The 20591-nt window shown below is 42.2% G+C and overlaps 1 protein-coding gene and 1 pseudogene across 1 annotated transcript in view; both read right to left on the reverse strand.

Annotated features, from left to right (window-relative positions):
* GABRA6 (gamma-aminobutyric acid type A receptor alpha6 subunit) overlaps nucleotides 1-4311 on the reverse strand; it is a 34893-nt gene extending 30582 nt beyond the window's left edge. Inside the window, exons 1-6 of the mRNA XM_024211915.2 lie at nucleotides 4274-4311; nucleotides 3937-4055; nucleotides 3343-3410; nucleotides 1689-1909; nucleotides 1519-1601; nucleotides 219-362 (exon numbers count right to left, since the gene is read on the reverse strand). Coding sequence (XP_024067683.2) covers nucleotides 219-362; nucleotides 1519-1601; nucleotides 1689-1909; nucleotides 3343-3410; nucleotides 3937-4055; nucleotides 4274-4311 — 673 coding nt within the window. The remainder of the gene's footprint in view (nucleotides 1-218; nucleotides 363-1518; nucleotides 1602-1688; nucleotides 1910-3342; nucleotides 3411-3936; nucleotides 4056-4273) is intronic.
* Nucleotides 4312-7256: 2945 nt separating this feature from the next.
* Nucleotides 7257-19714, reverse strand: LOC112114973 (annotated as a pseudogene).
* Between the last annotated feature and the right edge of the window lie 877 nt (nucleotides 19715-20591).

Genomic DNA, 20591 nt, shown 5'->3' on the forward strand with positions numbered 1-20591 from the left:
CTACTGAAAAAGCAGTGTTCCTGAAAGTTACATTAAACTTTGCCCACCTATGAGCAATATGTTGAAAATCAATCTTTTGCAGGAAACAAACGAAACCTTTTCAGCAATTTTAGTTAGGGGAAGAAGAGTAAACAGTTAAGAGATAAAAAGAAAACAATTTAGTTTGCTTCCAATGAGTGTTTTATAATGTGTCAATTCTACATGAGGCTATGTCTTACCTGTGTTAGATTTAATTGTTTCACTAGACACTGTTTGTCCTATAAGATCATACTGGAGGAGACTGGAAGACTCTTGTGGTACTTCTACTGAATACAGAGGTCCCTTTTTCCATGTGTAAATGATTTCACTTTTTGGATAGGCATCTGGGGTATCATGGAGAAAAGAATCGATAGTATTAATTATATTACAGTAATGCCCAATGGCCAAAATAAATACTATGGCCCCATTATGGTAGGTGTAACAAACAAGGAGACTTGGTCCCTACCATTTCAAACTCTTTCTAATCTAATTAAAATTCAATTCTAATTAAGATTCAACTCCTGAGCATAATAAACAGGAGCAGGGACAGGAAGGATGAGGGTAATAATAATAATAATAGCTTCTCCTTCTCAACCTTCCTCTTCCGCCCTGGCTCCCATGTAGCTAACATCTCCACAGGACCCTTTTCTCCCATTTAGCAACATAGGAATGGCAGACGGTGCTCATGCCCAGGTTGAGAACCCATAATGTAGACTAACAACATGCCTCAGCTTGAGCGTTTTAAATTACATTAAGGTTCTTTTTTATTCTAATTTTAAAATTCCCTATCAACTCATAATGCATTGTTCTCCCTTAATATTTGTCTTGTTTCCCTCCATAAATAAAAGGTGATCCTGTACCCATGGCCTTTGTATTTATTTCCCCCCGGCGCTACATAGATTACAACCACCACCCATATACCTACCATTAAAGAGCCTTATTAAGAAACATAAGCTATCACTATGGCTCCCTGGGATGATGGGTCCCCCTCTCTCTACATAAGCCCCCTCTTGATGTGGTATATCTACCACATGTGGGTCTCTGAGACTGTCAGGGCCTTGAGAGTTATCCCACTCACTCTGCTATTGCCCACATTGGAGGGGTGGTTCCCTCCAGTTGAGGGCAGAAAGTCTGTTGATTGCAAGTGGTCATTTCAACATAGTTCTTCATTCAAAATATACCAGTTTCTTTAATACGTGAGGGCATGTAATGATAACCTTTCTTCACTGCTAAAACAACAGATTTGTTTAAAAGGTACCAGTATAGACTTGGCTGTGTCAGAATAACAAAAAGCAATACAATTTATAGCCATGAGCTTGCAATGAGATCCACTAGCCTGGATTCCACTGACTATGCAAAGTCCTGGTCCTACTGGTATGCATGAGCAGATTTTGATGTGGGATATGGGTCTATAGTTAGTTAACTCCTATTAAGGACTGCCCTAAGACCCCATTTTATGAATATATATATTAAAAAATCTGAAACTTTTACAAAACTTACAGCTCCCAAACTTCAATGGACAAGCATGCCCATCCATAGGGAAGTTTACCAGCCGCATGGGACAATCAGCATTAATGGTCAGTCTAAAATACATTAAAATAAATTGTACTCAGTTCCTTCATTAACAGAAGAAAACAAGTTCAACAGGAAACAGCACAGCAGAATCTTACCTCATCGTATAGAGAATAGTTCCATTCTGCATAATTCTGAAAAGTTTGTTAGGAGTTGTCATATTATGAGCAATTGACTTCTTTCCATTTCTAAAAAAGGTGTCTGGTGTCCAGATCTTACTGACCATTAAATTGTTCAATCTAAGAATTTCAGTTGGCCCACTAAACTTCAACCTCTCATCAGTCCAAGTCTGCCGAAAGAAAACATCCATTGTGTATTCCTACAGGAAAACAAATCAATCATAGGTCATGGCCAAAAGTACTGACCTAATATAACTCAGTGGAGGACATAACACAGGTGGTAACCACATTTCATTCACGACTGCTTAATCGCTTTAATCCTATTATCAGTAAGTAGTTGCTAAAAAAAAGTCAGTCTATGAGAAAAATATCCTATTTTCTTACTATTTTAATAAAGAGCTGCAAATTAATCATTGAACAGATAATTTGATACGAACACAAAGAAAGTTCATTTTGCTCTCACAAAACATAATTTAATTCAAATGACTGCTGTTGTAAGGAGATACAACTGTCTAGTTTTATATGCTTTATAACTGCTAAAAGAAACTCTCAGTACTTAGTGACAGTGAACAAAAAAAGACACCCTCAATATCTCTTATGCAAATTATTTTGCATATTTGCTACAAAAATCTTATACATATTCATTATAGTGTGATTACACAGCATGTCAAGTTACTTCATAGTGCTATTGCAAATTAATGCTTACAAAAACTTTTTCTAATGTTCGTGTCAAACTTTTCAAATAGTAGCGTCTAAAGTTAGTCTCCTAAATCCATATTTAAGCACCTAAACAAGTTACTCAGAAGCCCAAATATAGACACCTAACAGTAACCGCCCAAGTTAGAGAATATACAGCCAGTGTGACTCATAGCTGGAGAGCGAACACCATTTCTAGAATGAAAATATTTTTCATGATTATTTGGGGAGCATGGGGAATGGTTTAGTTTCGATGGGTTAAACTCTTGCTATTGGTCTCTATGTACGTTGTTGTAAACGAATAACTTTTATAGGAGTCTGCAGCTACCTGTATTCGGGTGCCACGCCTTATAGCTTCGACTGCTTTACTGAGAAAAGGAAAAGGTTGAGCTCAGCAGTATTCCTGAATTACTCATGTCTTTATTTTATTACTCTGTTTCCTAACAGGCGGCCCTGCTGTAAAGCTATGCATTGTAGCACACATTCCTACAATCTTCTTAATGGTGCTTATGCATCTTTAACCAATCCTTCCTTTCATTCAACACTCAGCAAATCAACAATTGCTCTTGTTGCTTTAGCTTGGGAAACAAACTTATTTGCAACACATTTCTCTCAATTTTTCCTTGCAAATGCTGCCGAAATTGCATGGCCCGTTAGGTTGACACAATTGTGGAACTCGCTACATGCGAACCAACAGTAAAATGCTCTCTGCTCGGTCCCTCAGAGACAGAGATTGTCAAGAAGATTAAACCCTAGTAATCTGCTCTAATGACAGTCCACTCAGATGCCACCGTAATGAATCCTGAAAAACAAGACCAGGGCCAGGGACAAGCGAAGCTCCCATGCTGGAAAGATCCCACGGTTTGTGTGGCGAGAATGTCAAAAAAATGGAACTGTTACCGAGCCCCTGGTGTATGTAATTTATAATGAGTCTTACCATCTCCACGTCTGACACGGGACCGAAGCTGGTCACATAGATATCCGTTTTGACTTCTGTAACAGCACCTAGCGGACATTCAAACAAGCTCTGAGCACTGCCAGGGTCAGATGTAAAGAGATGTATGCTATCGACAGGATTTCACTCATCAATCCGCATACCTACACAGAACTTGTCTAGTGCATGAGCGTGGCCCCGGGGCACAGCAAAACTGCTGTTGAGGAACTTGTTCCCTAGTGCATTACAAAACAAACGGGGTGTACGCAGGGAACAATGTTCACTTTGACCTCCTGCTTCTGGATTGCTACGGTTTTGTGTAAATCAACAGGAATTGTTTCTCCTGTAAACAACTCCATTATGAAGGGGTAATTCAGATGCAAACTTTCTGCAAACCGCCCCGTATCTGTTTGGAAGAGACACATCTATATTGAAGGGGGTGGGGGGAGGACACCTTCCACTGGTGTGACTCTCCATAGGAGAAGGGGATAGGAATCCAGGGCATTGAGCTGTTTCCTCTCTAAGATCGATTTTCAACAACAGATAGGACACAAGGGGAGGGGAGCGCTACAGTTAAAGAGACTGGGTTTCCTCTACCTCCAAATCCAGGTCGGAGCCTGTTGTCATATCCATCCAACAACTTATCCAGAATTCGGGTGATGTTTTCAGAGTACAGTTTCCCTTCATCAGTCTGGCTCCCCAGCGCCTTGTCTACACTGCAATTAACACACCAACAATGCCATCATCCAGCCAGTCCTTCCCCTTCCGTGCAAAGTCAACAGTTGCTTTTCTTTAGCCAGGGCCGTCAGGGAAACACACCAGGAAACATACACTCCGCCACCCATCCCCTTTCCCCCACTGACTCGACTCCGGGCAGGGCAGTTGGGTTGCTTAGTCTTTGGTTGTCTTTAGTATTGTTTAAGAGGTTACTCACCAGATAGTGATGCACATCCAAGAGAACAACAAAGCCATACTTCAGCACTGCGGTCAGGACTCCCAGATAGCCTTCTGCCTAGTCAACTGGAGCAAGTTCCATAGCCCATCTTTTCCTCTCTCCCCTAGTAATTCCCGGTGGTTTATGATCTAAAAGTGCAGTTGTGCGGATGGAGTTGTTTGTTTTCTCCCTCTTCTGGTTCTGCACCCTCTTGTGCGTGTGTGTGCGCGCGGTTTGATTTCCACGCCGCGGTTCAGCCTCGTCTGACTGTTTCAGTTGGGGAATTAGAGTTTGAAGGGACGGTGCACGGTCGGAGAGCAGTGACAATAATCGAATAAGGCATTAGGGGAGATTAAAAGGAAGAAATCCACTGCTAGTTTTGGCATGGAATTAGCAGGGACCCGTTAGGAAATCTGGAAAAGCGCTGGCATCTTGCTGATAGAGATTATGTTAGAAATGGCCTCAGCTTTTATTATTTTTGTGGTTCACAGAGAGATTATTATGCAGCTTCTGCATCATTAGAACTTTAAAAAAAATCTACGATTTTCCAGTAGGCTGTTTTCTGACCTTTCCCAACAGATTTAACTGTGACAAGACCTTTCAACCTATCATAGGGTTTCTTGAATCCCCCATTAATATGTATATGTTCACCCTTCAACGCTGGTTTTCTTTTTTAATACTGGTCTTTATTGGGGAGTTGCATGGAACTATTTATATTCAGATTTTAAACCAGAGCTTTAGGAAACATGCTACTTCTGCCAGGGTTGATGCTATCCCATTTTAAATACCAGGGTTTATGTATCATTGCTAATGTTGTAATGATAGGTATTACTGATTGGATCATTAAGGATCACATTCTTCAACAATTGTGTTAATATAGCCAGATCTAAAGGAAAGTAAGATCAGGCCTCTCTTTCAGTGATATTACTACTTCTTCTAAAGCCACTAAATGATATAGCTGGCATGCATGCATTTAGCTCTGTTATAAATAAAACAACTAGATGTCTTGTCTCCTAATAGCAATAGGCGGGGACAACAAGTCACTGGATCAAAGCAGACTAATTCTTTGTAACATTCTGTTGCTTAAAATACATTTCCTTCACTGAGGCCGTAAGCATATATATTTAAATTTCCATTGATAGACCCAATGCAGTGTGATTCTATGAGGCTGGTGCAGGTGAATGTTCATGTCACAGTAGAAATCTTTCTTTAATTATATGTAGTCCAACAGTTGATTTGATTATTAGGTGTTCCCCCACCCCCTTGAAGTTTTGGGTTCAACAAAAAAGGGTAAAAATTCTCTAAACTATATAATTGCTAACAAAATGAATGATCTATTGTCATTTAGAGACCTTTTTGCGTGAAATTATGTGAGAATGGGACTATCTAGCCTATAAACATCACAGTAAGTGTATTAAGTATTAAAGGGATTCACTGTATGGAATAGAGAAATCAGAAAATCAAAGCTACCATGCCATGGGGGTTTTATTCCCTCTCAGGATGGCTAACCAGGGTTACAGGCCCACCACTTTGAAAGTCCCCCTATTTCTCTAATACACTTGATTTCGCTGGCATGTTCTCTACAGCTTTTATGTGCATCCACTCTAGTCAGAACATTAAAACTGCATTTAGCCTTTAAACACTACTAATACCCATTTTTAGCAAACATGCTCCCATTAGTATTAAATATGTAAACACCTCTGTCTTAACAATTTTTTTTGGCTCTGCTGTGAGACTTTGTTAGATTCAGTGCACGGCTATTTATACTCCCTGACTTACATCAGGACCACTGCCTGGAATGGTATCTTTTCACCTGCTGCATAAGGAAAGAAAGCAGTTGCTCCAAAATAAAAGCAAGAGCACCTTCTCAGATTGCTCACTCCCTGAGTGTTCAAACAGAAATCACAAAACGACTTGAACCTTGAGATGATGGCTAAAGCACAGGGCATTCATTCTCCAGAAATGCCTTGTACATATCAACTGAAACTACATCTCACATAAAAAATACATAAATCCAATTTTGGCTCTTTCTTTTTTTAATTTATAATAACAGCTACTTCAAGGCAAGGCACTTCCTGGGGATTAATGGTTCAGTGCTGCAGTGCCATTGGCTCCTCCCAGTCGCTCATTAATCCCCAGAAATGCCTGCATCTTGTTCTTATTGCTTAAATAGAGCACATGTTTTCTTATTAATCAAATCAAGTACTGCAATGTTGAGTACTCTTCAGTCCAGTTCAAAACAAGGCTTTTAATGTACAAAGTGGAAGGACAAGGTGATTCAGGGTGGGTCAGGACATGAGTTAGATGAAGGGGAGAATGCTGTCTCCAGAAAATGGACATGACTAGTATTCTCGCTTCTTGATCCAACTCTAACTAGTACCAGTAGTCAGGCCATTTGTAGTATGACTCTGCCATCAGTGGAGCAGTGATCAAGACACTAGTGGCCTCCCTCTCTCACCAATCCTGCTCTGTCCATATGGCAGGAGCTACCAGCAGTTTTCTCTATTAACGCTCCATTCCTCTGGGGAGCCAAACTCCATTTGTTCCCCTTAAGAGACCTTTACTGCTACAGATCATGGTGACATATACTACCTCGGTATATTTAATTCATTAACACGGTTAGACCAATGTCTTCCAATGTGGCCGCTGATTTTGGGGTGCCTCAGTTTCATAAGCCTAGGGCCTGATTTTTCAGAAGCGCTGAGCACCCATGACTAATGGAATTTTGTGGGGGCTGCAGATGCCCAGAACTTTTGAAAATCAGGTCTCCCCAAAACTGAGACACCCAAAATTTGTGCATACTTTTGGAAATTCAGTTTTAGGTATGTCCTAAATTCAGTTTTAGGTATGATATAGAAAAAATATTAGATCATTTATTGGTCGGAAACATTTGTAAGTTGTTGATGCAACATGTGAGCAAACTAAATTAATTAAAATCTTATGAGATAAATTTCGGTAGGCATAATGCATATGTCTCTCTATTTCAGGCAACGACAGGTGAAGGCACAGAAAAGGCTATGGACAGAGACAGAGTAGAGAGTCAAAAACATCTCAGTATTTGACAGAGAGAGAATTCAAATTACACAGTAATTTTAGCCCAAATTTGAAACACCTACTCACATGGACTATCCTTAATCATGTGAGCCATCCTACTGACTTCAATAGTTTATTTGTGTGAGTAAGGTCTTCTCATGTGAGTAGCAGTTGCAAGACAAGGGCCTACATTAGTAGTGCTGTCTGGAGGAGCATTTCCTGGTTTTGACTGGCATGTAGGGTAACCAGATGTCCCAATTTTATAGGGACAGTCCCAATTTTTGGGTCTTTTTCTTATATAGGGTCCTGTTATCTCCCACCCTTGTCCCAATTTTTCACACTTGCTGTCTGGTCACCCTACTGGTATGCTAGCTAGTGAGAGCGCTCTGCTCTGGTGCTTTTGTTTCTATTGTCCTTTTCAGAGCATGGGGTATTTTTTCTCCCTTTTTCCTATTGGAAAACTTTCCCCCCTTCTCTTCCTCAAAACCCTACGTCATGGCAAGCTTCCTAGGTCAAGCAGAGCTGGATGAGATTCCATTCAATGCCTACTCACAACATAGCCACAGAAATTGATGCAGAGTTACAAAAGGCATTTGATTGAATGTGCTAGCTCTGCAGTGCTCCAAATCTCTGCCAGCTGAGAGACAAAGAGATCCTCAGGGTCAGAGCCTGCCCTGCACCAGGGACTGTTCCACAAATCCAAAGTTGCCCTAAAGCTGTCTTACACAGTCACCCAGCATAACTCCTATGGTTCCTTTCTCCTTGCAGCAACTGCAGGGAGGATGGCAGGGAAAGAGGGAGTATGAACATGACCCTTGGCAGCTGGTACAAGTTAGAGCAGCATTAAGTCTGTTCTAACCTGCACTAACAGACCAGCCCAACAGAGAGCAGCCTTGGGATTACAAGAGCACAAAGCCTTCTCTGAACCAATTCTCTCCCTTCAGTTGCACCAAACACTCCTCAGCTGTTGCCTAAACCTGTAGATGCCTACATTCCCTAGGCACCTAGATATCTGCCATTAGGCAGGCGCACAGCTGCCCCTGTCCTATGCCCACTTGCCTCACTCACACATAAACCATGGTAGTATTAAGTATTCCTCTGCCTATCTTGCCTGCAGGACCCGATCTGGTAGGCCTGCTCAGAGGCCATGTAACTAATTGGCACGTGTACAAAATGCCAGAGGAGGAGATGCTGTTATAATCTTTAGCCCAGTGTTTAGGGCAGGGCTTGCCAGGGCTGAGGCCTGGCACCCCTAAGCTTGACTGTTCATAGCCCTGGCACCTCTGGGCTTGCCATGTCAGTTATAAAAGTTGCTTGAGCCCTGGCACCTCTTTCATTACAAATTAAGCACTGGGTGAGGCCACTCATCCAGGATGTGGAAGAGCCAGGGTTGCCTGCCTGATGTAGAGCTGGGATTTGAACTCACATCTCCCATTTCTCAGAAAGTGCCCTACGTCTGTGGGATATTCTGGGGTGGATGTTTCTCAGTCTTGCCCGTTGAATATGTTCTACTTTGTATAAATAGTCATTGGAGCAGAGACATGAACTGGGGTTTCCCACACCCCAGGTAAGTGTTCTAACCTCTAGGATACAGCATCATTCTCTGAGGCCTTCTCTGGCCTAATGACTATTTAATTAAGGGTGGCACCAACCCCTCCATTTTTTTACCAAAAAAAAAGGCTTATGCGCCAAACTCCAGCAAAGAGCTGCTGGCTGTGAATACCAAGCGGAGCTAGGCACTTGCTTCTGACTCAGACTTAAGTATCTAAATCCCTCTGAGGCCTCAGTCCCACCCCTCTCCTCTTCTGTTGGTTAGGTTAGGCAGCTCTTCGCTCAACTTGTTGGCTTTTGTGAATCCTATTCTTAGTTGCATAACTCTCCCATGCATTCAATAGGGAGCCTCGGCACCTGCTATGGAGTCCACTAGGCAACAGGGCGCCTAAAGTTAGGCATTGCAACTTTGAGGAAAGGTCTTTTTTGTCAGTCTAGCCCTTTTTAGACCAAAAGTTTGGAAACCTGATAAGAAAAATGAACTGACTATCTGGGAAACTGGCAACAGCTGGCGCTTTGGATAGCAACATTGTAAGTGTGGAGGCACAGTTTCACTCTCCAGCTGTCAACATTATCACCTTATGGAACATCATTAAAACTGTGATGAAAAATAATGCATCTGAGTCACTAGAGCAACAATACTCCTGAAAGTGAATGAGTTTCTTGTCTGCCTAAAGGAGGTGCGGGAGACAATTGGACATGTGCAGACAAGTTCCTAACTTCCTGAGAGAAGGTTTTGGAACCAGAGCCATGAAATGGAAATCTATCTAGATGACTAGTCTGACTGAAGTGATTGTGGCAGCTCATGGGTTAAAGTACCAAAACTGACACAAACCCCACAGGATTCCAATTACATTTCCAATATTTGCTGTTATAAAAATGCTACAGGTGGCTAATGTAGGAGCCATTCATCTCTGGAGAAAGGAGATGCCTACTATTTGTTTTTCCTCCTCCATCATTTACCTTGCAAGGAAAATGATTCTGCACGTACCTGTATTTAAATAAGGGGCAAAGATGTTGTCTTTTCAGATCACAAAATTCATTTGCTTCTAGAGTTGAAGGAAAAAATGGGAAAACTCTTCATGAAAAATGTGTCCTTTTTTGTCAACATTTTTCAGAATTTGAAATGTTTGACCAGCTCTATTTATTTACCAGTGACAAAACCCCTCTCCATTTTAGATACTGTATGGTATACATGTAGCTAAAGATCAAGGTCCATGCTTGTAAAATTCCATGTAAATGAGATTCTTGTTCCTGTTCTGGCTTCTTTATGTCACAAAACAGCCTTAAAGCTTTACGGTTTATCCTTGCTTGTGTTATATAGCTCCCACATTGTCTCCTATGCCAGCTTACAGCTGGAAGATGGTAACTGATGGCAGAATGATCATGCTGCCATGGGAGGTGGAGAGAGGGCAAAGCAAAGCAAGCTTTTAATATGTATAAACTTGCTCCCTCCCTAAGACTGAGCCGAGCCCTTGTGACATAACGTTGGCAGACTGTTTGCCTCCCCCCCACATTTGTTAAACAGCTTCTGCCTGAGTTTGTGAGACAGACACAAATATATATTTGGTGGGGATGTTCTTTCAATACTAGGGTAATGTAATATTAAATGGGGAAAAAACTGTTCCACCAGCCATGATAACTTGGCTGTGTGTCATTAATAATTTATTATTATTTTAATATATAGTGCTGTACCTTTACACAGGTTTCAGAGTAGCAGCCGTGTTAGTCTGTATCCGCAAAAAGAACAGGAGTACTTGTGGCACCTTAGAGACTAACAAATTTTAAATTTAAATTTGTTAGTCTCTAAGGTGCCACAAGTACTCCTGTTCTTTTTACCTTTACACAGCTCTTCATAAATACAGAATAAGACTTGGTCTCTATTCTGAATTGCTTAATCTGCAGGGGAGCAGAAACCTAGGCATTATGATGGAGCAGGAATGCAAAGGGGAGAAGATGGTTCTACTGTGAATTCTCTGTTTCCTCCTGAACCTAAGTAAACTATTCATGGTGGCCAGAAAGCCCCAGCTCCACGGAGCTAGAGGAATTGGACTCTCTCTATATGATTGTTGGCCCAGCATAGGTTAATGCTGATTCTTCTTGGTAGTCCATCGAATCCGATGATGACAAATCTGTGCAGATCATCAGTTGTTGGTCTTATGGTGTGCCCTCTGGTGACTGTACAAGCCAATTCTAGAGGTGCACATTTTGCTGCAGATGGTGCATGGGAAGTTCGCGGTCAGTGGATTGTGCGCTGCTGATGCTCTGTGACGTCGTTCGCGTGCCTCTTGTAGACGCCGGCAGCGGTCTTCCTCAAAGGCGATGCAGGTATTTCTGACTGTTGCACGCCACTGTGTTCTGTCGCTGGCGGCGTCCTCAAGGTCCCTAGGTTTCATACTGCTGTAGTGCCGATTGGCTTTGATGGTGTCCTTGTAATGTTTCCGTGGATGACCTATATGCTGGATGCCCTGGGAGAGCTCACCATACAGAAGCTGGCGGGGGATTCTGTTGGCATCCAGGCGGCTGACATGACCAGTCCAACGTAGCTGTGACTTCATGATCATCATTTCGATGCTTGTCATCTGGGCTCCCTCGAGGACCTCGAGATTGGGCACTTTGTCTTGCCAGCGGATCTTCATGATGTTGCGGAGGCAGCACATGTGAAATGCTTCGAGCTGCTTGATGTGACGCCTATATAGTGTCCATGTTTCGCACCCGTACAAAAGGGATGAAAGAACAACAGCTCTGTATACAAGCAGTTTTGTTGACATCCGGATATTGTGGTGATTTAAAACTTTGACACGCAGACAGCCAAGTGCCTGGCTTGCTTTGGATATTCGTGCATTGATCTCATTATCCAGTGATCCATCACTGGATATGTCACTACCCAGATATTTAAAGTTCTCCACTACTTTCAGCTGAGTGCCATCGATGGAGATACACGGGACAGAAGCATTTGATCCAGGTGCAGGTTGATGGAGAACTTCTGTCTTTCCGAGGCTGATAGTTAGTCCGAAAAGTTGCGAGGCCTCAGCAAACTTGTTGACAATGTGCTGAAGATCATTTTCAGTGTGAGCCATGAGGGCATAGTCGTCAGCAAAGAGTGCCTCAAGAAGGAGTTTCTGCACTGTCTTAGTCTTTGCATTCAGGAGACGGAGGTCAAAAAGTGAACCATTGTGCCGGTATTTCAAGTATATACCTCGGTCCAGATCTTTCAGTGCATGGTTAAGGACACATGCAAAGAACAGGTTAAATAAGACAGGAGCGAGAACACATCCTTGTTTCACGCCGTTGGTGATGTTAAAGGGGGCTGATGTGGCTCCATCAGACAATACTTCGCCTGTCATGCTGTCATGAAAAAGGCGTATAATCTGGACAAATTTTCTTGGGCAGCCAAGTCGTGTTACAATGGTCCAAAGGGCTTCCCTGTTGACGGTATCAAATGCCTTTGTCAGATCTATGAAGACAGCATACAGGTGCATGTTCTGTTCAATGCACTTCTCTTGTATTTGTCTGACAGCAAACACCATGTCGACTGTGCTCCAGCCAGGTCGAAAACCACATTGACTTTCAGGTAGATTTGCCTCGGAAATACTGGCTATTAGGCAGTTCAAGATGACACGGGCGATGATCTTCCCTCCAACAGAGAGGAGGGATATGCCTCTGTAGTTTCCACATTCTGCTTTGCTGCCTTTGTTCTTGAAAAGAGAGACAATAGTAGCATCGCGAAGGTCCTGTGGTATGTTTTCATCCTCCCAGATGTTGATGATCACACTGTGGAACGCTGCTAGTGCTGCTGGACCTGCTGCTTTATATATCTCTGCTGGTATCCCATCTTTTCCAGGAGCTTTCCCTGAACTCATCTGGCTAACAGCTTTCTTAATCTCAGCTATAGTGGGCAGAAAGTCAAGCTCTGTCAGAGCAGGTTGTTGTGGAATTTCATTAAGGACATTATTATTCACGGTTGATGGTCTATTGAGAAGGTTGCTAAAGTGTTCTCGCCATCTTTCGTTGATGCCTTCTTTATCTTTAATCAGCATTGTGGTGTCTAATGAGAGCAATGGGGTGGTCCTTGGTTTAAAGGGTCCATAGACAGTCTTAATAGCACTAAAGAACATCTTTAAGTTGTGGGTCTCAGCATCGTGCTCAATTTCTTTGGCTTTGCTCTCCCACCAGTTGTCTTGTATCTGACGGAGGTCTTTCTGTGTTTTGCTCTGAAGGTACTTGAAATGGTCCCGTTTAGAGACTGAGGAGGGGTCATTCTGCCATTCGATAAAGGCTTTTCTCTTTACTTCCAGTGCTGAGCATATTTCTTCTTGGTTCTCATCAAACCAATCCTGATGTGTTCTTTTCTTTGGTCCAAAAGATGTTATTGCTGTGTCAGTCACTATCTGCTTGAACTGGTCCCACTTTTCGGTTACAGTACTGATCAGTTGTCCATGGGATGTCAGTTTGTCATCAAGACTCTTCTGGAATTTGTTGAAACATTGAGCATCCTTCAGTTTGGCTATATTGAAAGCAGGTCACACATGCGTAGGGCGTTTGTGCTGAGAAGGAATGATGTAGAGTTGAAGAGACGTCCTGACTAATCTGTGATCTGTCCAGCACTCTGCGCCTCGCATTACTCTGGTAATCAGTACGTCTCAGATGTCTCGCCTTCTAACAATGGCATAATCTATCAGATGCCACTGTTTGGACCTAGGGTGCATCCACGTTGTTTTGTATTTGTCCGCTTGTCGGAACAGAGTGTTGGTAATGGTCAGGTCATTTTCAGAACAAAGACTCAAAAGAAGTAATCCATTACTGTTCATTTTGCCTACACCATGTGGCCCGATTACTCCTTTCCAGTTCTCGCTGTCAGCCCCAACTCAGGCATTGAAATCTCCAAGTAGGAGTAGTTTATCTGTTACAGGTGTGGCCTGGATCAGTCTGTCGAGATCTTCATAGAATTGTTCCTTTGAGTTGTCAGAGCATGTTAAAGGGGGTGCATATGCACTGATGATGGTGACATGACGTTTGGCATTTAGTGGGAAGCGTAGCTTCAGCAATCTTTCATTGATACCCACTGGAAGGTCTGGGAGTTGATGCATCATTAAGGTTTTTATTGCCAGACCAACTCCGTGTATTCTGTCCTCTGTCTCAGTCTTACCCTTCCAGAAGAAGGTGTAACCACCTCCTGGTTCACTCAAGAAACCTTCCCCAGGCAATCTTGTTTCACTTAATGCCGCTATATCGATGTTATAACGGACTAGTTCTCGAGCAATGAGGGCTGTCCTTCTCTCAGGTCTTGCAACAGCTTCTCGATCCATGAGGGTACGAACATTCCATACACCAATGGTAAGTTTTCTCAAATTTTTCTTTTGGTTTCGGCTGCAGATTGGGTTGAACTGCCAGCCGCGGCTTGCTGGCCAGTTGTTTTAGGGCAGGCAATTTTTAGGCCACCTTTTCTAGGCCCCTCCCTTACTAGGGTGAGCAGTGCTGTCCTGAAGAGGGCTGCTCAGACGCCTGGGATGCTGCCGGGCAACTCTGCTGCCCCACGTACAGAGCTGGACGACCACCTATCCACAGGCCGCCTGCATGCAGGATTGGGACTACGACTCCCAGTGGTAACCTCCACCTGTCGCTTTGCCCCTCCCCCATCGCCGCAGGACATGGGTAGTATGATGATGATGATGTTTGATGATTTGCACAGGACCTGTGCGTGAAAGCTTTTGAGTGGTAGAGCCGTTGCACGGGAGCAATCCCACTCTCTCGACCTTAGAAGCCAGACACCAATGGTACGAAAAATCGTCACTACTGGTAACTTCTTTGGTTGCAGTGGATGGCCTTGATGTCTTTCGTGCCTCGTCAAGTCCTTCGCTTTCCACAAAGCGTTGCAGAACCGCCTTCTTGGCCGTTGGATTTAGTGATCTCTTTCGCCCAATCCACCGGAGCTGACGTCGCAATGCTGATTGAGTCAGGATTAATTTGTGCAGGTCCCCCACGTGTAATCTGTTTATCTACTTAGATGTGTAATGCCGCAATCAGCGTGGTACTTGGGCACTAGGTGATGGGAAAAGCCTCCCACACCTCTCAGGTTTATGGCAACAGCAACTGTTGTGGGAGGCCCTAACAGCCTAGTTTCATTGTTAGGCTGCCATAGAACTTGATGCAAGCTGAAGTAGTGTTAAGTGGTAGCAACCCCTGTCATGTAACAATGCTAGTGGCGTGGCTTTCTTTTAACATGGGGCTGGAACTGTATTAGAATATAGGAAAAGGTATTAGTCCTAAAGCTCCTCCCTCTCTCTCTGCTTCACTGCCCATCTTCAGCCTAGAATTTTCCCCAGCCACTCCAGCTATTGTCATACTTCAGATTTAAAGAAACGGTACACTTACTCCACTCCTGCTCCCATTCCCCCCTGGTACCACCCCCTCCCCTAAAGATCTGTGGTTTTATGAAGTCAACTGTCCTGCCACTTCTGCTGGGAGAAAACCTATACACATACAGCAATGAAAGCGTAAAATGAATGAATCCAAACTCAGTTTCTGATCCCCATGTGACAATGGTAATATGGGGCTCTCAGTTTGGTTACAAAACATGTTGACACTTAAAAATTTGAAGAATGTCTCTCTTCTATTCATATTTGCAACTGTAGCTGTATCATTTATGCATAATATAAAAATAAAACATATTCAGTACAGAATCTGAGACAGGGCAAGATACTGTAGTATGACAAGCAATTCAAGTGTTTCCTTAACAGATTACTATTCTTGTAAGATATCTTTTATTGGATACATTTTTCCAATAGTTGTGCATTTAGATATGGAGATGTAAGGGCCTGAAAATTATTTTGTGTAAGCAAGATCTTTATTAATAAAACATTAATCACCATGTTTTTACATAATATTGCTTTTTTATACATAATAAAAGCTTACAGTTAAGTTTTCAGAATGATTTCATTTATTACTCTTTTTTTCAGATGCTAATAATTTTCTCATAAATTTACCTCTTCAGATCACATTTTCTACAGTTGGTTTCTGTCCAAAAGTATGAGGGAAACCCTTGTAGCCTTAGAATTGGAGGAAGGTGAAATAGATTACCTTTTTTTTTTTTTTTTTTTTTTAAAGAGGAAACAATTATTAATTCTAAAGCACATTTTTTGAGACATTGATCTGAATAAAATAGACTTTTGAAAGTGGAAATTAGACATCTAATTAGTCTTCTAAAGGAGTCATGTTCTGCTGGTTCAAGGTAAAAATGATTTTAATTAGGTAAAATTAAGACTGTTTGGAATCTGACCATGCACACAGCAATTTTTTTTAAGTATACAAGTGAATGCTTCCAGATAGATTAATTACACAGAAAGGCAGAGGGTGTGTTTCAAAAGTGCCTAAATGACTTAGGAGCCTAAGCCTGTATTCTATATATATTTTTATACCATGCTCAACACCATAGTATCTGAGTGCTTTCCATGAGTGCATTAAACACCATAGCTACACATCCTCTCACCAGAGAAAGAATCACATGGAGTGAAGTGTTTTGTTTTGGTAAGTTATATATATCTGTTGCTGTGTATTTATATTAGAGAAGACAAGTTCAAATAAATGAGCCTTCCACTTGGAGCAGAAAGTGGTGAGATTTGTGATAGTCCTTAGTTCCTTGGGGGGAGTTCATTCCATAGTCTTGGACCACCCCTGGAGAAGGTTCTGTCTTCCACACAAATGAGTTTTACTCTTATTATTGAGAGTTCTATTGCGTCAGAAGAGTGAAGTTGTCAACAACAGTCTTTGTCCCACAACCTTAAACATGTAGGGATATTAAAGAAGGTACTAACAGTGATTCCCCCAAGTGACAGTGACCCCCTCATAATTTGTCCCACACACTTTAAAATCCAGTTTCACCAAGTACAAAAATCTCTTGGGTCTTTTGTTAAAACTTGTAAGCTACTGTCTGAAGAAACCATTGATTATATCTATCCTGTGAAAGATACTTTACTACTATGTAAAACTTACAAACAAGTTAACTAACTTTGTTCTTGAAGAATGTAAACAAACACTGTAAGCTGTTAAGTAACTTTCACTTCATTCAACGGCTCCTAGGACAGACCACCCCACCCTCTGTGATTAAAGGGCCGGGAGTCTCAAATGAATTAGCACACACCCCGAAAGTGGTGGAGACAGTAAATTAAAATATGGTTAAGGTATGGAATGTATGCTGATGAATGCTTGATATACATGGATGGTTAGGGAGGTGCCAGCCTAGAAAGAAAGTATCCATCGGCCGAAGAATGTGTCAAGTGGATGACTAGAAACCCCCGGAGGGTAAACTGGGATCCACCCCATCACCTGGAAGGATGAGAAACACAAACTTCGGACAATGTGGAGCCACCAGGAATGTGCCACTTTGGACAGGAATGTGTGCCATCTGCTGATTGAGTCAGCAACAGCAGGATGAAACAGCTCCCATAAACTAACATAGGAATTAATTCCTATAAAAATGGACTCTAAAGACTGATGACTTTGAGTCTCTCTGCCAGCCTCCAGGAGCATCAGATGCATCTGACACAGACTCTGCTCCATCCTCATGACCAAGCTACCTGGCCAGTAACTTGGCATGAGCAACTTCTAGGCTGGTAACTATAACACCTATACAGAACTTGAATGAATGATTGTGTGAATGAATCTATCTATCTACCTATATATACATATATATAGATGTGTGTATAAGGAATAAGTAGTGATAGGAATAAGTAGTCAAACAACGTTGTTTACTTTTATCTTTTGCTTTATCATTATATTTACAATAAATGTGGCATCTTTGCCTTATCCCTCTTAATAAGATCCTGCTGGTTTTTATTTTATTGGTATAACAGTCTTAAGTATCCAGGGCCCAGGCCATGGAGCGCTTTGAAGATAAAGGACCAAGGCCTTGAACTTGATTTGAAATTCTGTAGGAAGCCAGTGAAGAGAGCTGAGGACAGATTTGATGTGCTCACAGTAGCCTCTGTTCCTGAGGAGACGTGCTGCAGCATTTTGTACTAGTTGGAATTTCCTCAGTGCTGAAGATTTCATGCCCCGCTATAACACATTGCTGTAGTCCAACTGAGAGGTGACAAAGGCATGAATAACTGAGGCCAGATCTTCATCCACCAGTGTGGCACAGACTCTCCTAGCCAACCAGAGATGGTAGATAGCATTACTCAATGTGAGAACTGAACATCAGTGAGGAATCCAAGAGTACTTCTAGACTACGGACTGAATTGACTGACTGTGGATGTGAACCTTCACTCAAAGGAGACTGCACTGTCACTGAAAACTCCTCAAAATACTTTCATCTGCCCACCTGCATCACCTCTCTTTTGCTCATGTTCAACTTCAGACAGCTTTTCTTCATCCATGAGCTGATCTCATCCAAGCACTGGGCTGATAGTGGTCTGGCTTTATGTGGTGAAGGATAAGTAGTGCTGTGTGTCACCCGCATATTATTGGCACTTGAGTCCATGTCCTCTGACCAATTCATCTAGTGGTTGCATGTACATGTTGAAAAGGACCAGAGAGAAAATTAATCCTTGTGGAACCTCACAGTTGCAGGGGTCTAGTGGTGGAGGTGCAGTTTCCATCACTATTCTTTGTGTGTCCCCCCTCCACCTCAGGAAGGACTCAAACCATTTTAGTGAATTACTCTAGACTCCTGCCACTTTTCTCAGGTGAGACAGTGGTATAATGCTGCAGAAAGGTCCAGGAAGGTAAAAAATGCAAGTCGGTCCTCTACCCAATGACAGGAGAAAATCATCCATCAGTGCCACTAAAGCAGACCCCATCGTGTCCTGAATCCAGATTGTGTTGAGTCTCAGATGTTATTTTCAGTTAGATGAGCTTGTAGTTGGCCCTTGGGTAGCTTCTCTATGTGCTTGCTCAGGAATGACAGGTTTGACACTGGGAAATAGCTGGCTAGGAGTGAAATATCTAGGAGAGAGTTTCTTCAATGTTTGAAGGAGGAAGGGAAGATTCCTTCTCTGAATAAGGCATCGGCTATTTTGGTCAGGAGTGGTATCAGTTGTTCATGACTCTTTCACAAGCCAGGAAGGGCATGGGTCAGATTCACAAGTCTTGGGTTGGGACTCTTTTAGGGTGTTCAGAAGAGTTCCTGAATGTGCATGATCTTTCAATGAAGTAGGATGACTCATGTGGTAGGCACTCAGGATTGCTGGAGCAATTTACCCGCCAGATAGCTTCTTGGGTGGGATTTGGCAGCCTTGGTGGAGGCTGATAGGAAGGTTCTCTTGGCCTGTAATACAGCTTCAGCATAGGCTTTGAGGAATCCATTATGTTTCATCCTGTCTGAATCAACCTCTGTTTTCCACCATTGATGCTTGAGTTTCCAACTCTCTCTCTTCATCCAGCATAGGGTGTCAGAAAACCAAGGAGAGATCTGTGTGAGCAACGAGGAGGAAGGGGCAGTTTGGGGGACAACGTGACAATGTCCAAGGCCAGTGTAGAATGGTAATGATTCACCAGGTTCTCAACTCCTTATCCTGTGGATGGGCTACTGTTGTACTTTAGCAGGCTTTCAAGCTTATTGGAATCCATGAGTCTTTGTGATCAGATCAGGATCTTTCTTGTTGCCTGAGCATTAAAAGGTCTCTGATTACTGCCTTTATGAGGTAATGGTTTGTCTAAGACAGTGGGTGGGTTGTAATATCCTTTATCTTGATATCTAGGCTGAAGTTCAGGCTGTGTGTATTGGGCCAAAGATGACTCTGAAAACCCAAGGGACACAAGTGAGAAGATGAGGTTTCGGGTTTCTGCATCTGCAGCATTGTCAATATGAGTGTTGAAATCCCCCACGATGACAAGTCTGGAGTATTTCACTACCATCGCCGACAAATCCCATTGGACTTAGACTCCTAAGTGACATAGGTGCTTTTGGGAATGGGATATAGGCTCTGAAGTAATTTAGGATATTTTCAAACATGTCATGTAAAGATTTATTTACATGAATGCATACCAAAAAGCATGGAAAGTCCTGAAGGATCAGCCCTTGTGTCTTGCTCTTCACTATAGTATCAGAGTGTCTGCATAAGTGTGTGCCACTTGGGAACTGTGCATATTTATTACAGTGTATTAAGACTGCAGCTGTGCAAAGTGTACAGCCTGTCCAAATGCTGCATTTGAACCTGGAGTCTTCTGGCCCCAGCTTCTTAAGTTTTCCCCCAAAATATTTTTATTTCAATGTGCAACCATTGAATTTCCTGGATTCTTTGTCTTTGCACAACAGAATGCACTAAGATATCTGGTGTCAGAGAAATGTTAAATTGTTGACTTCACAGTGAGTTCTCCAGATGCTCTGTGGCTTCCCCAGTTTCCAAGTAGGTCCCAGGTCAACCCTATGTCAGGGTCTGAGCTAGCAGACAAAATATAATGCGGTACTTCTTATTCCTGTTTTTCTTGTTGTCTTCCTATATTTCTATTTATTTTTAAATAAATACATATACCATAAGTTACACAGCATGTGCAATGAGACCAAATTAATGTTGCTGCAGGGACACCAACTTTTGAATCTTCTAACTTCTTATTTTATTAGTACAACTTAATTTTTGCACTAATATATAATATTGAATTTATCATTCATAATGGAGATCCATTGAATTAGTGTGAAACTGCTCTGAGGCAAGCAAAAACAAATGGTTTGAAAACAGAACAACCTGAATATACAAAAGTAATCATTTAATTATTACTATTAATTTGTCACATC

Source organism: Terrapene carolina, unplaced genomic scaffold, assembly GCF_002925995.2.
Source record: "Terrapene carolina triunguis isolate 2854851 unplaced genomic scaffold, T_m_triunguis-2.0 Scaffold838, whole genome shotgun sequence".
NCBI lineage: Eukaryota > Metazoa > Chordata > Testudines > Emydidae > Terrapene > Terrapene triunguis.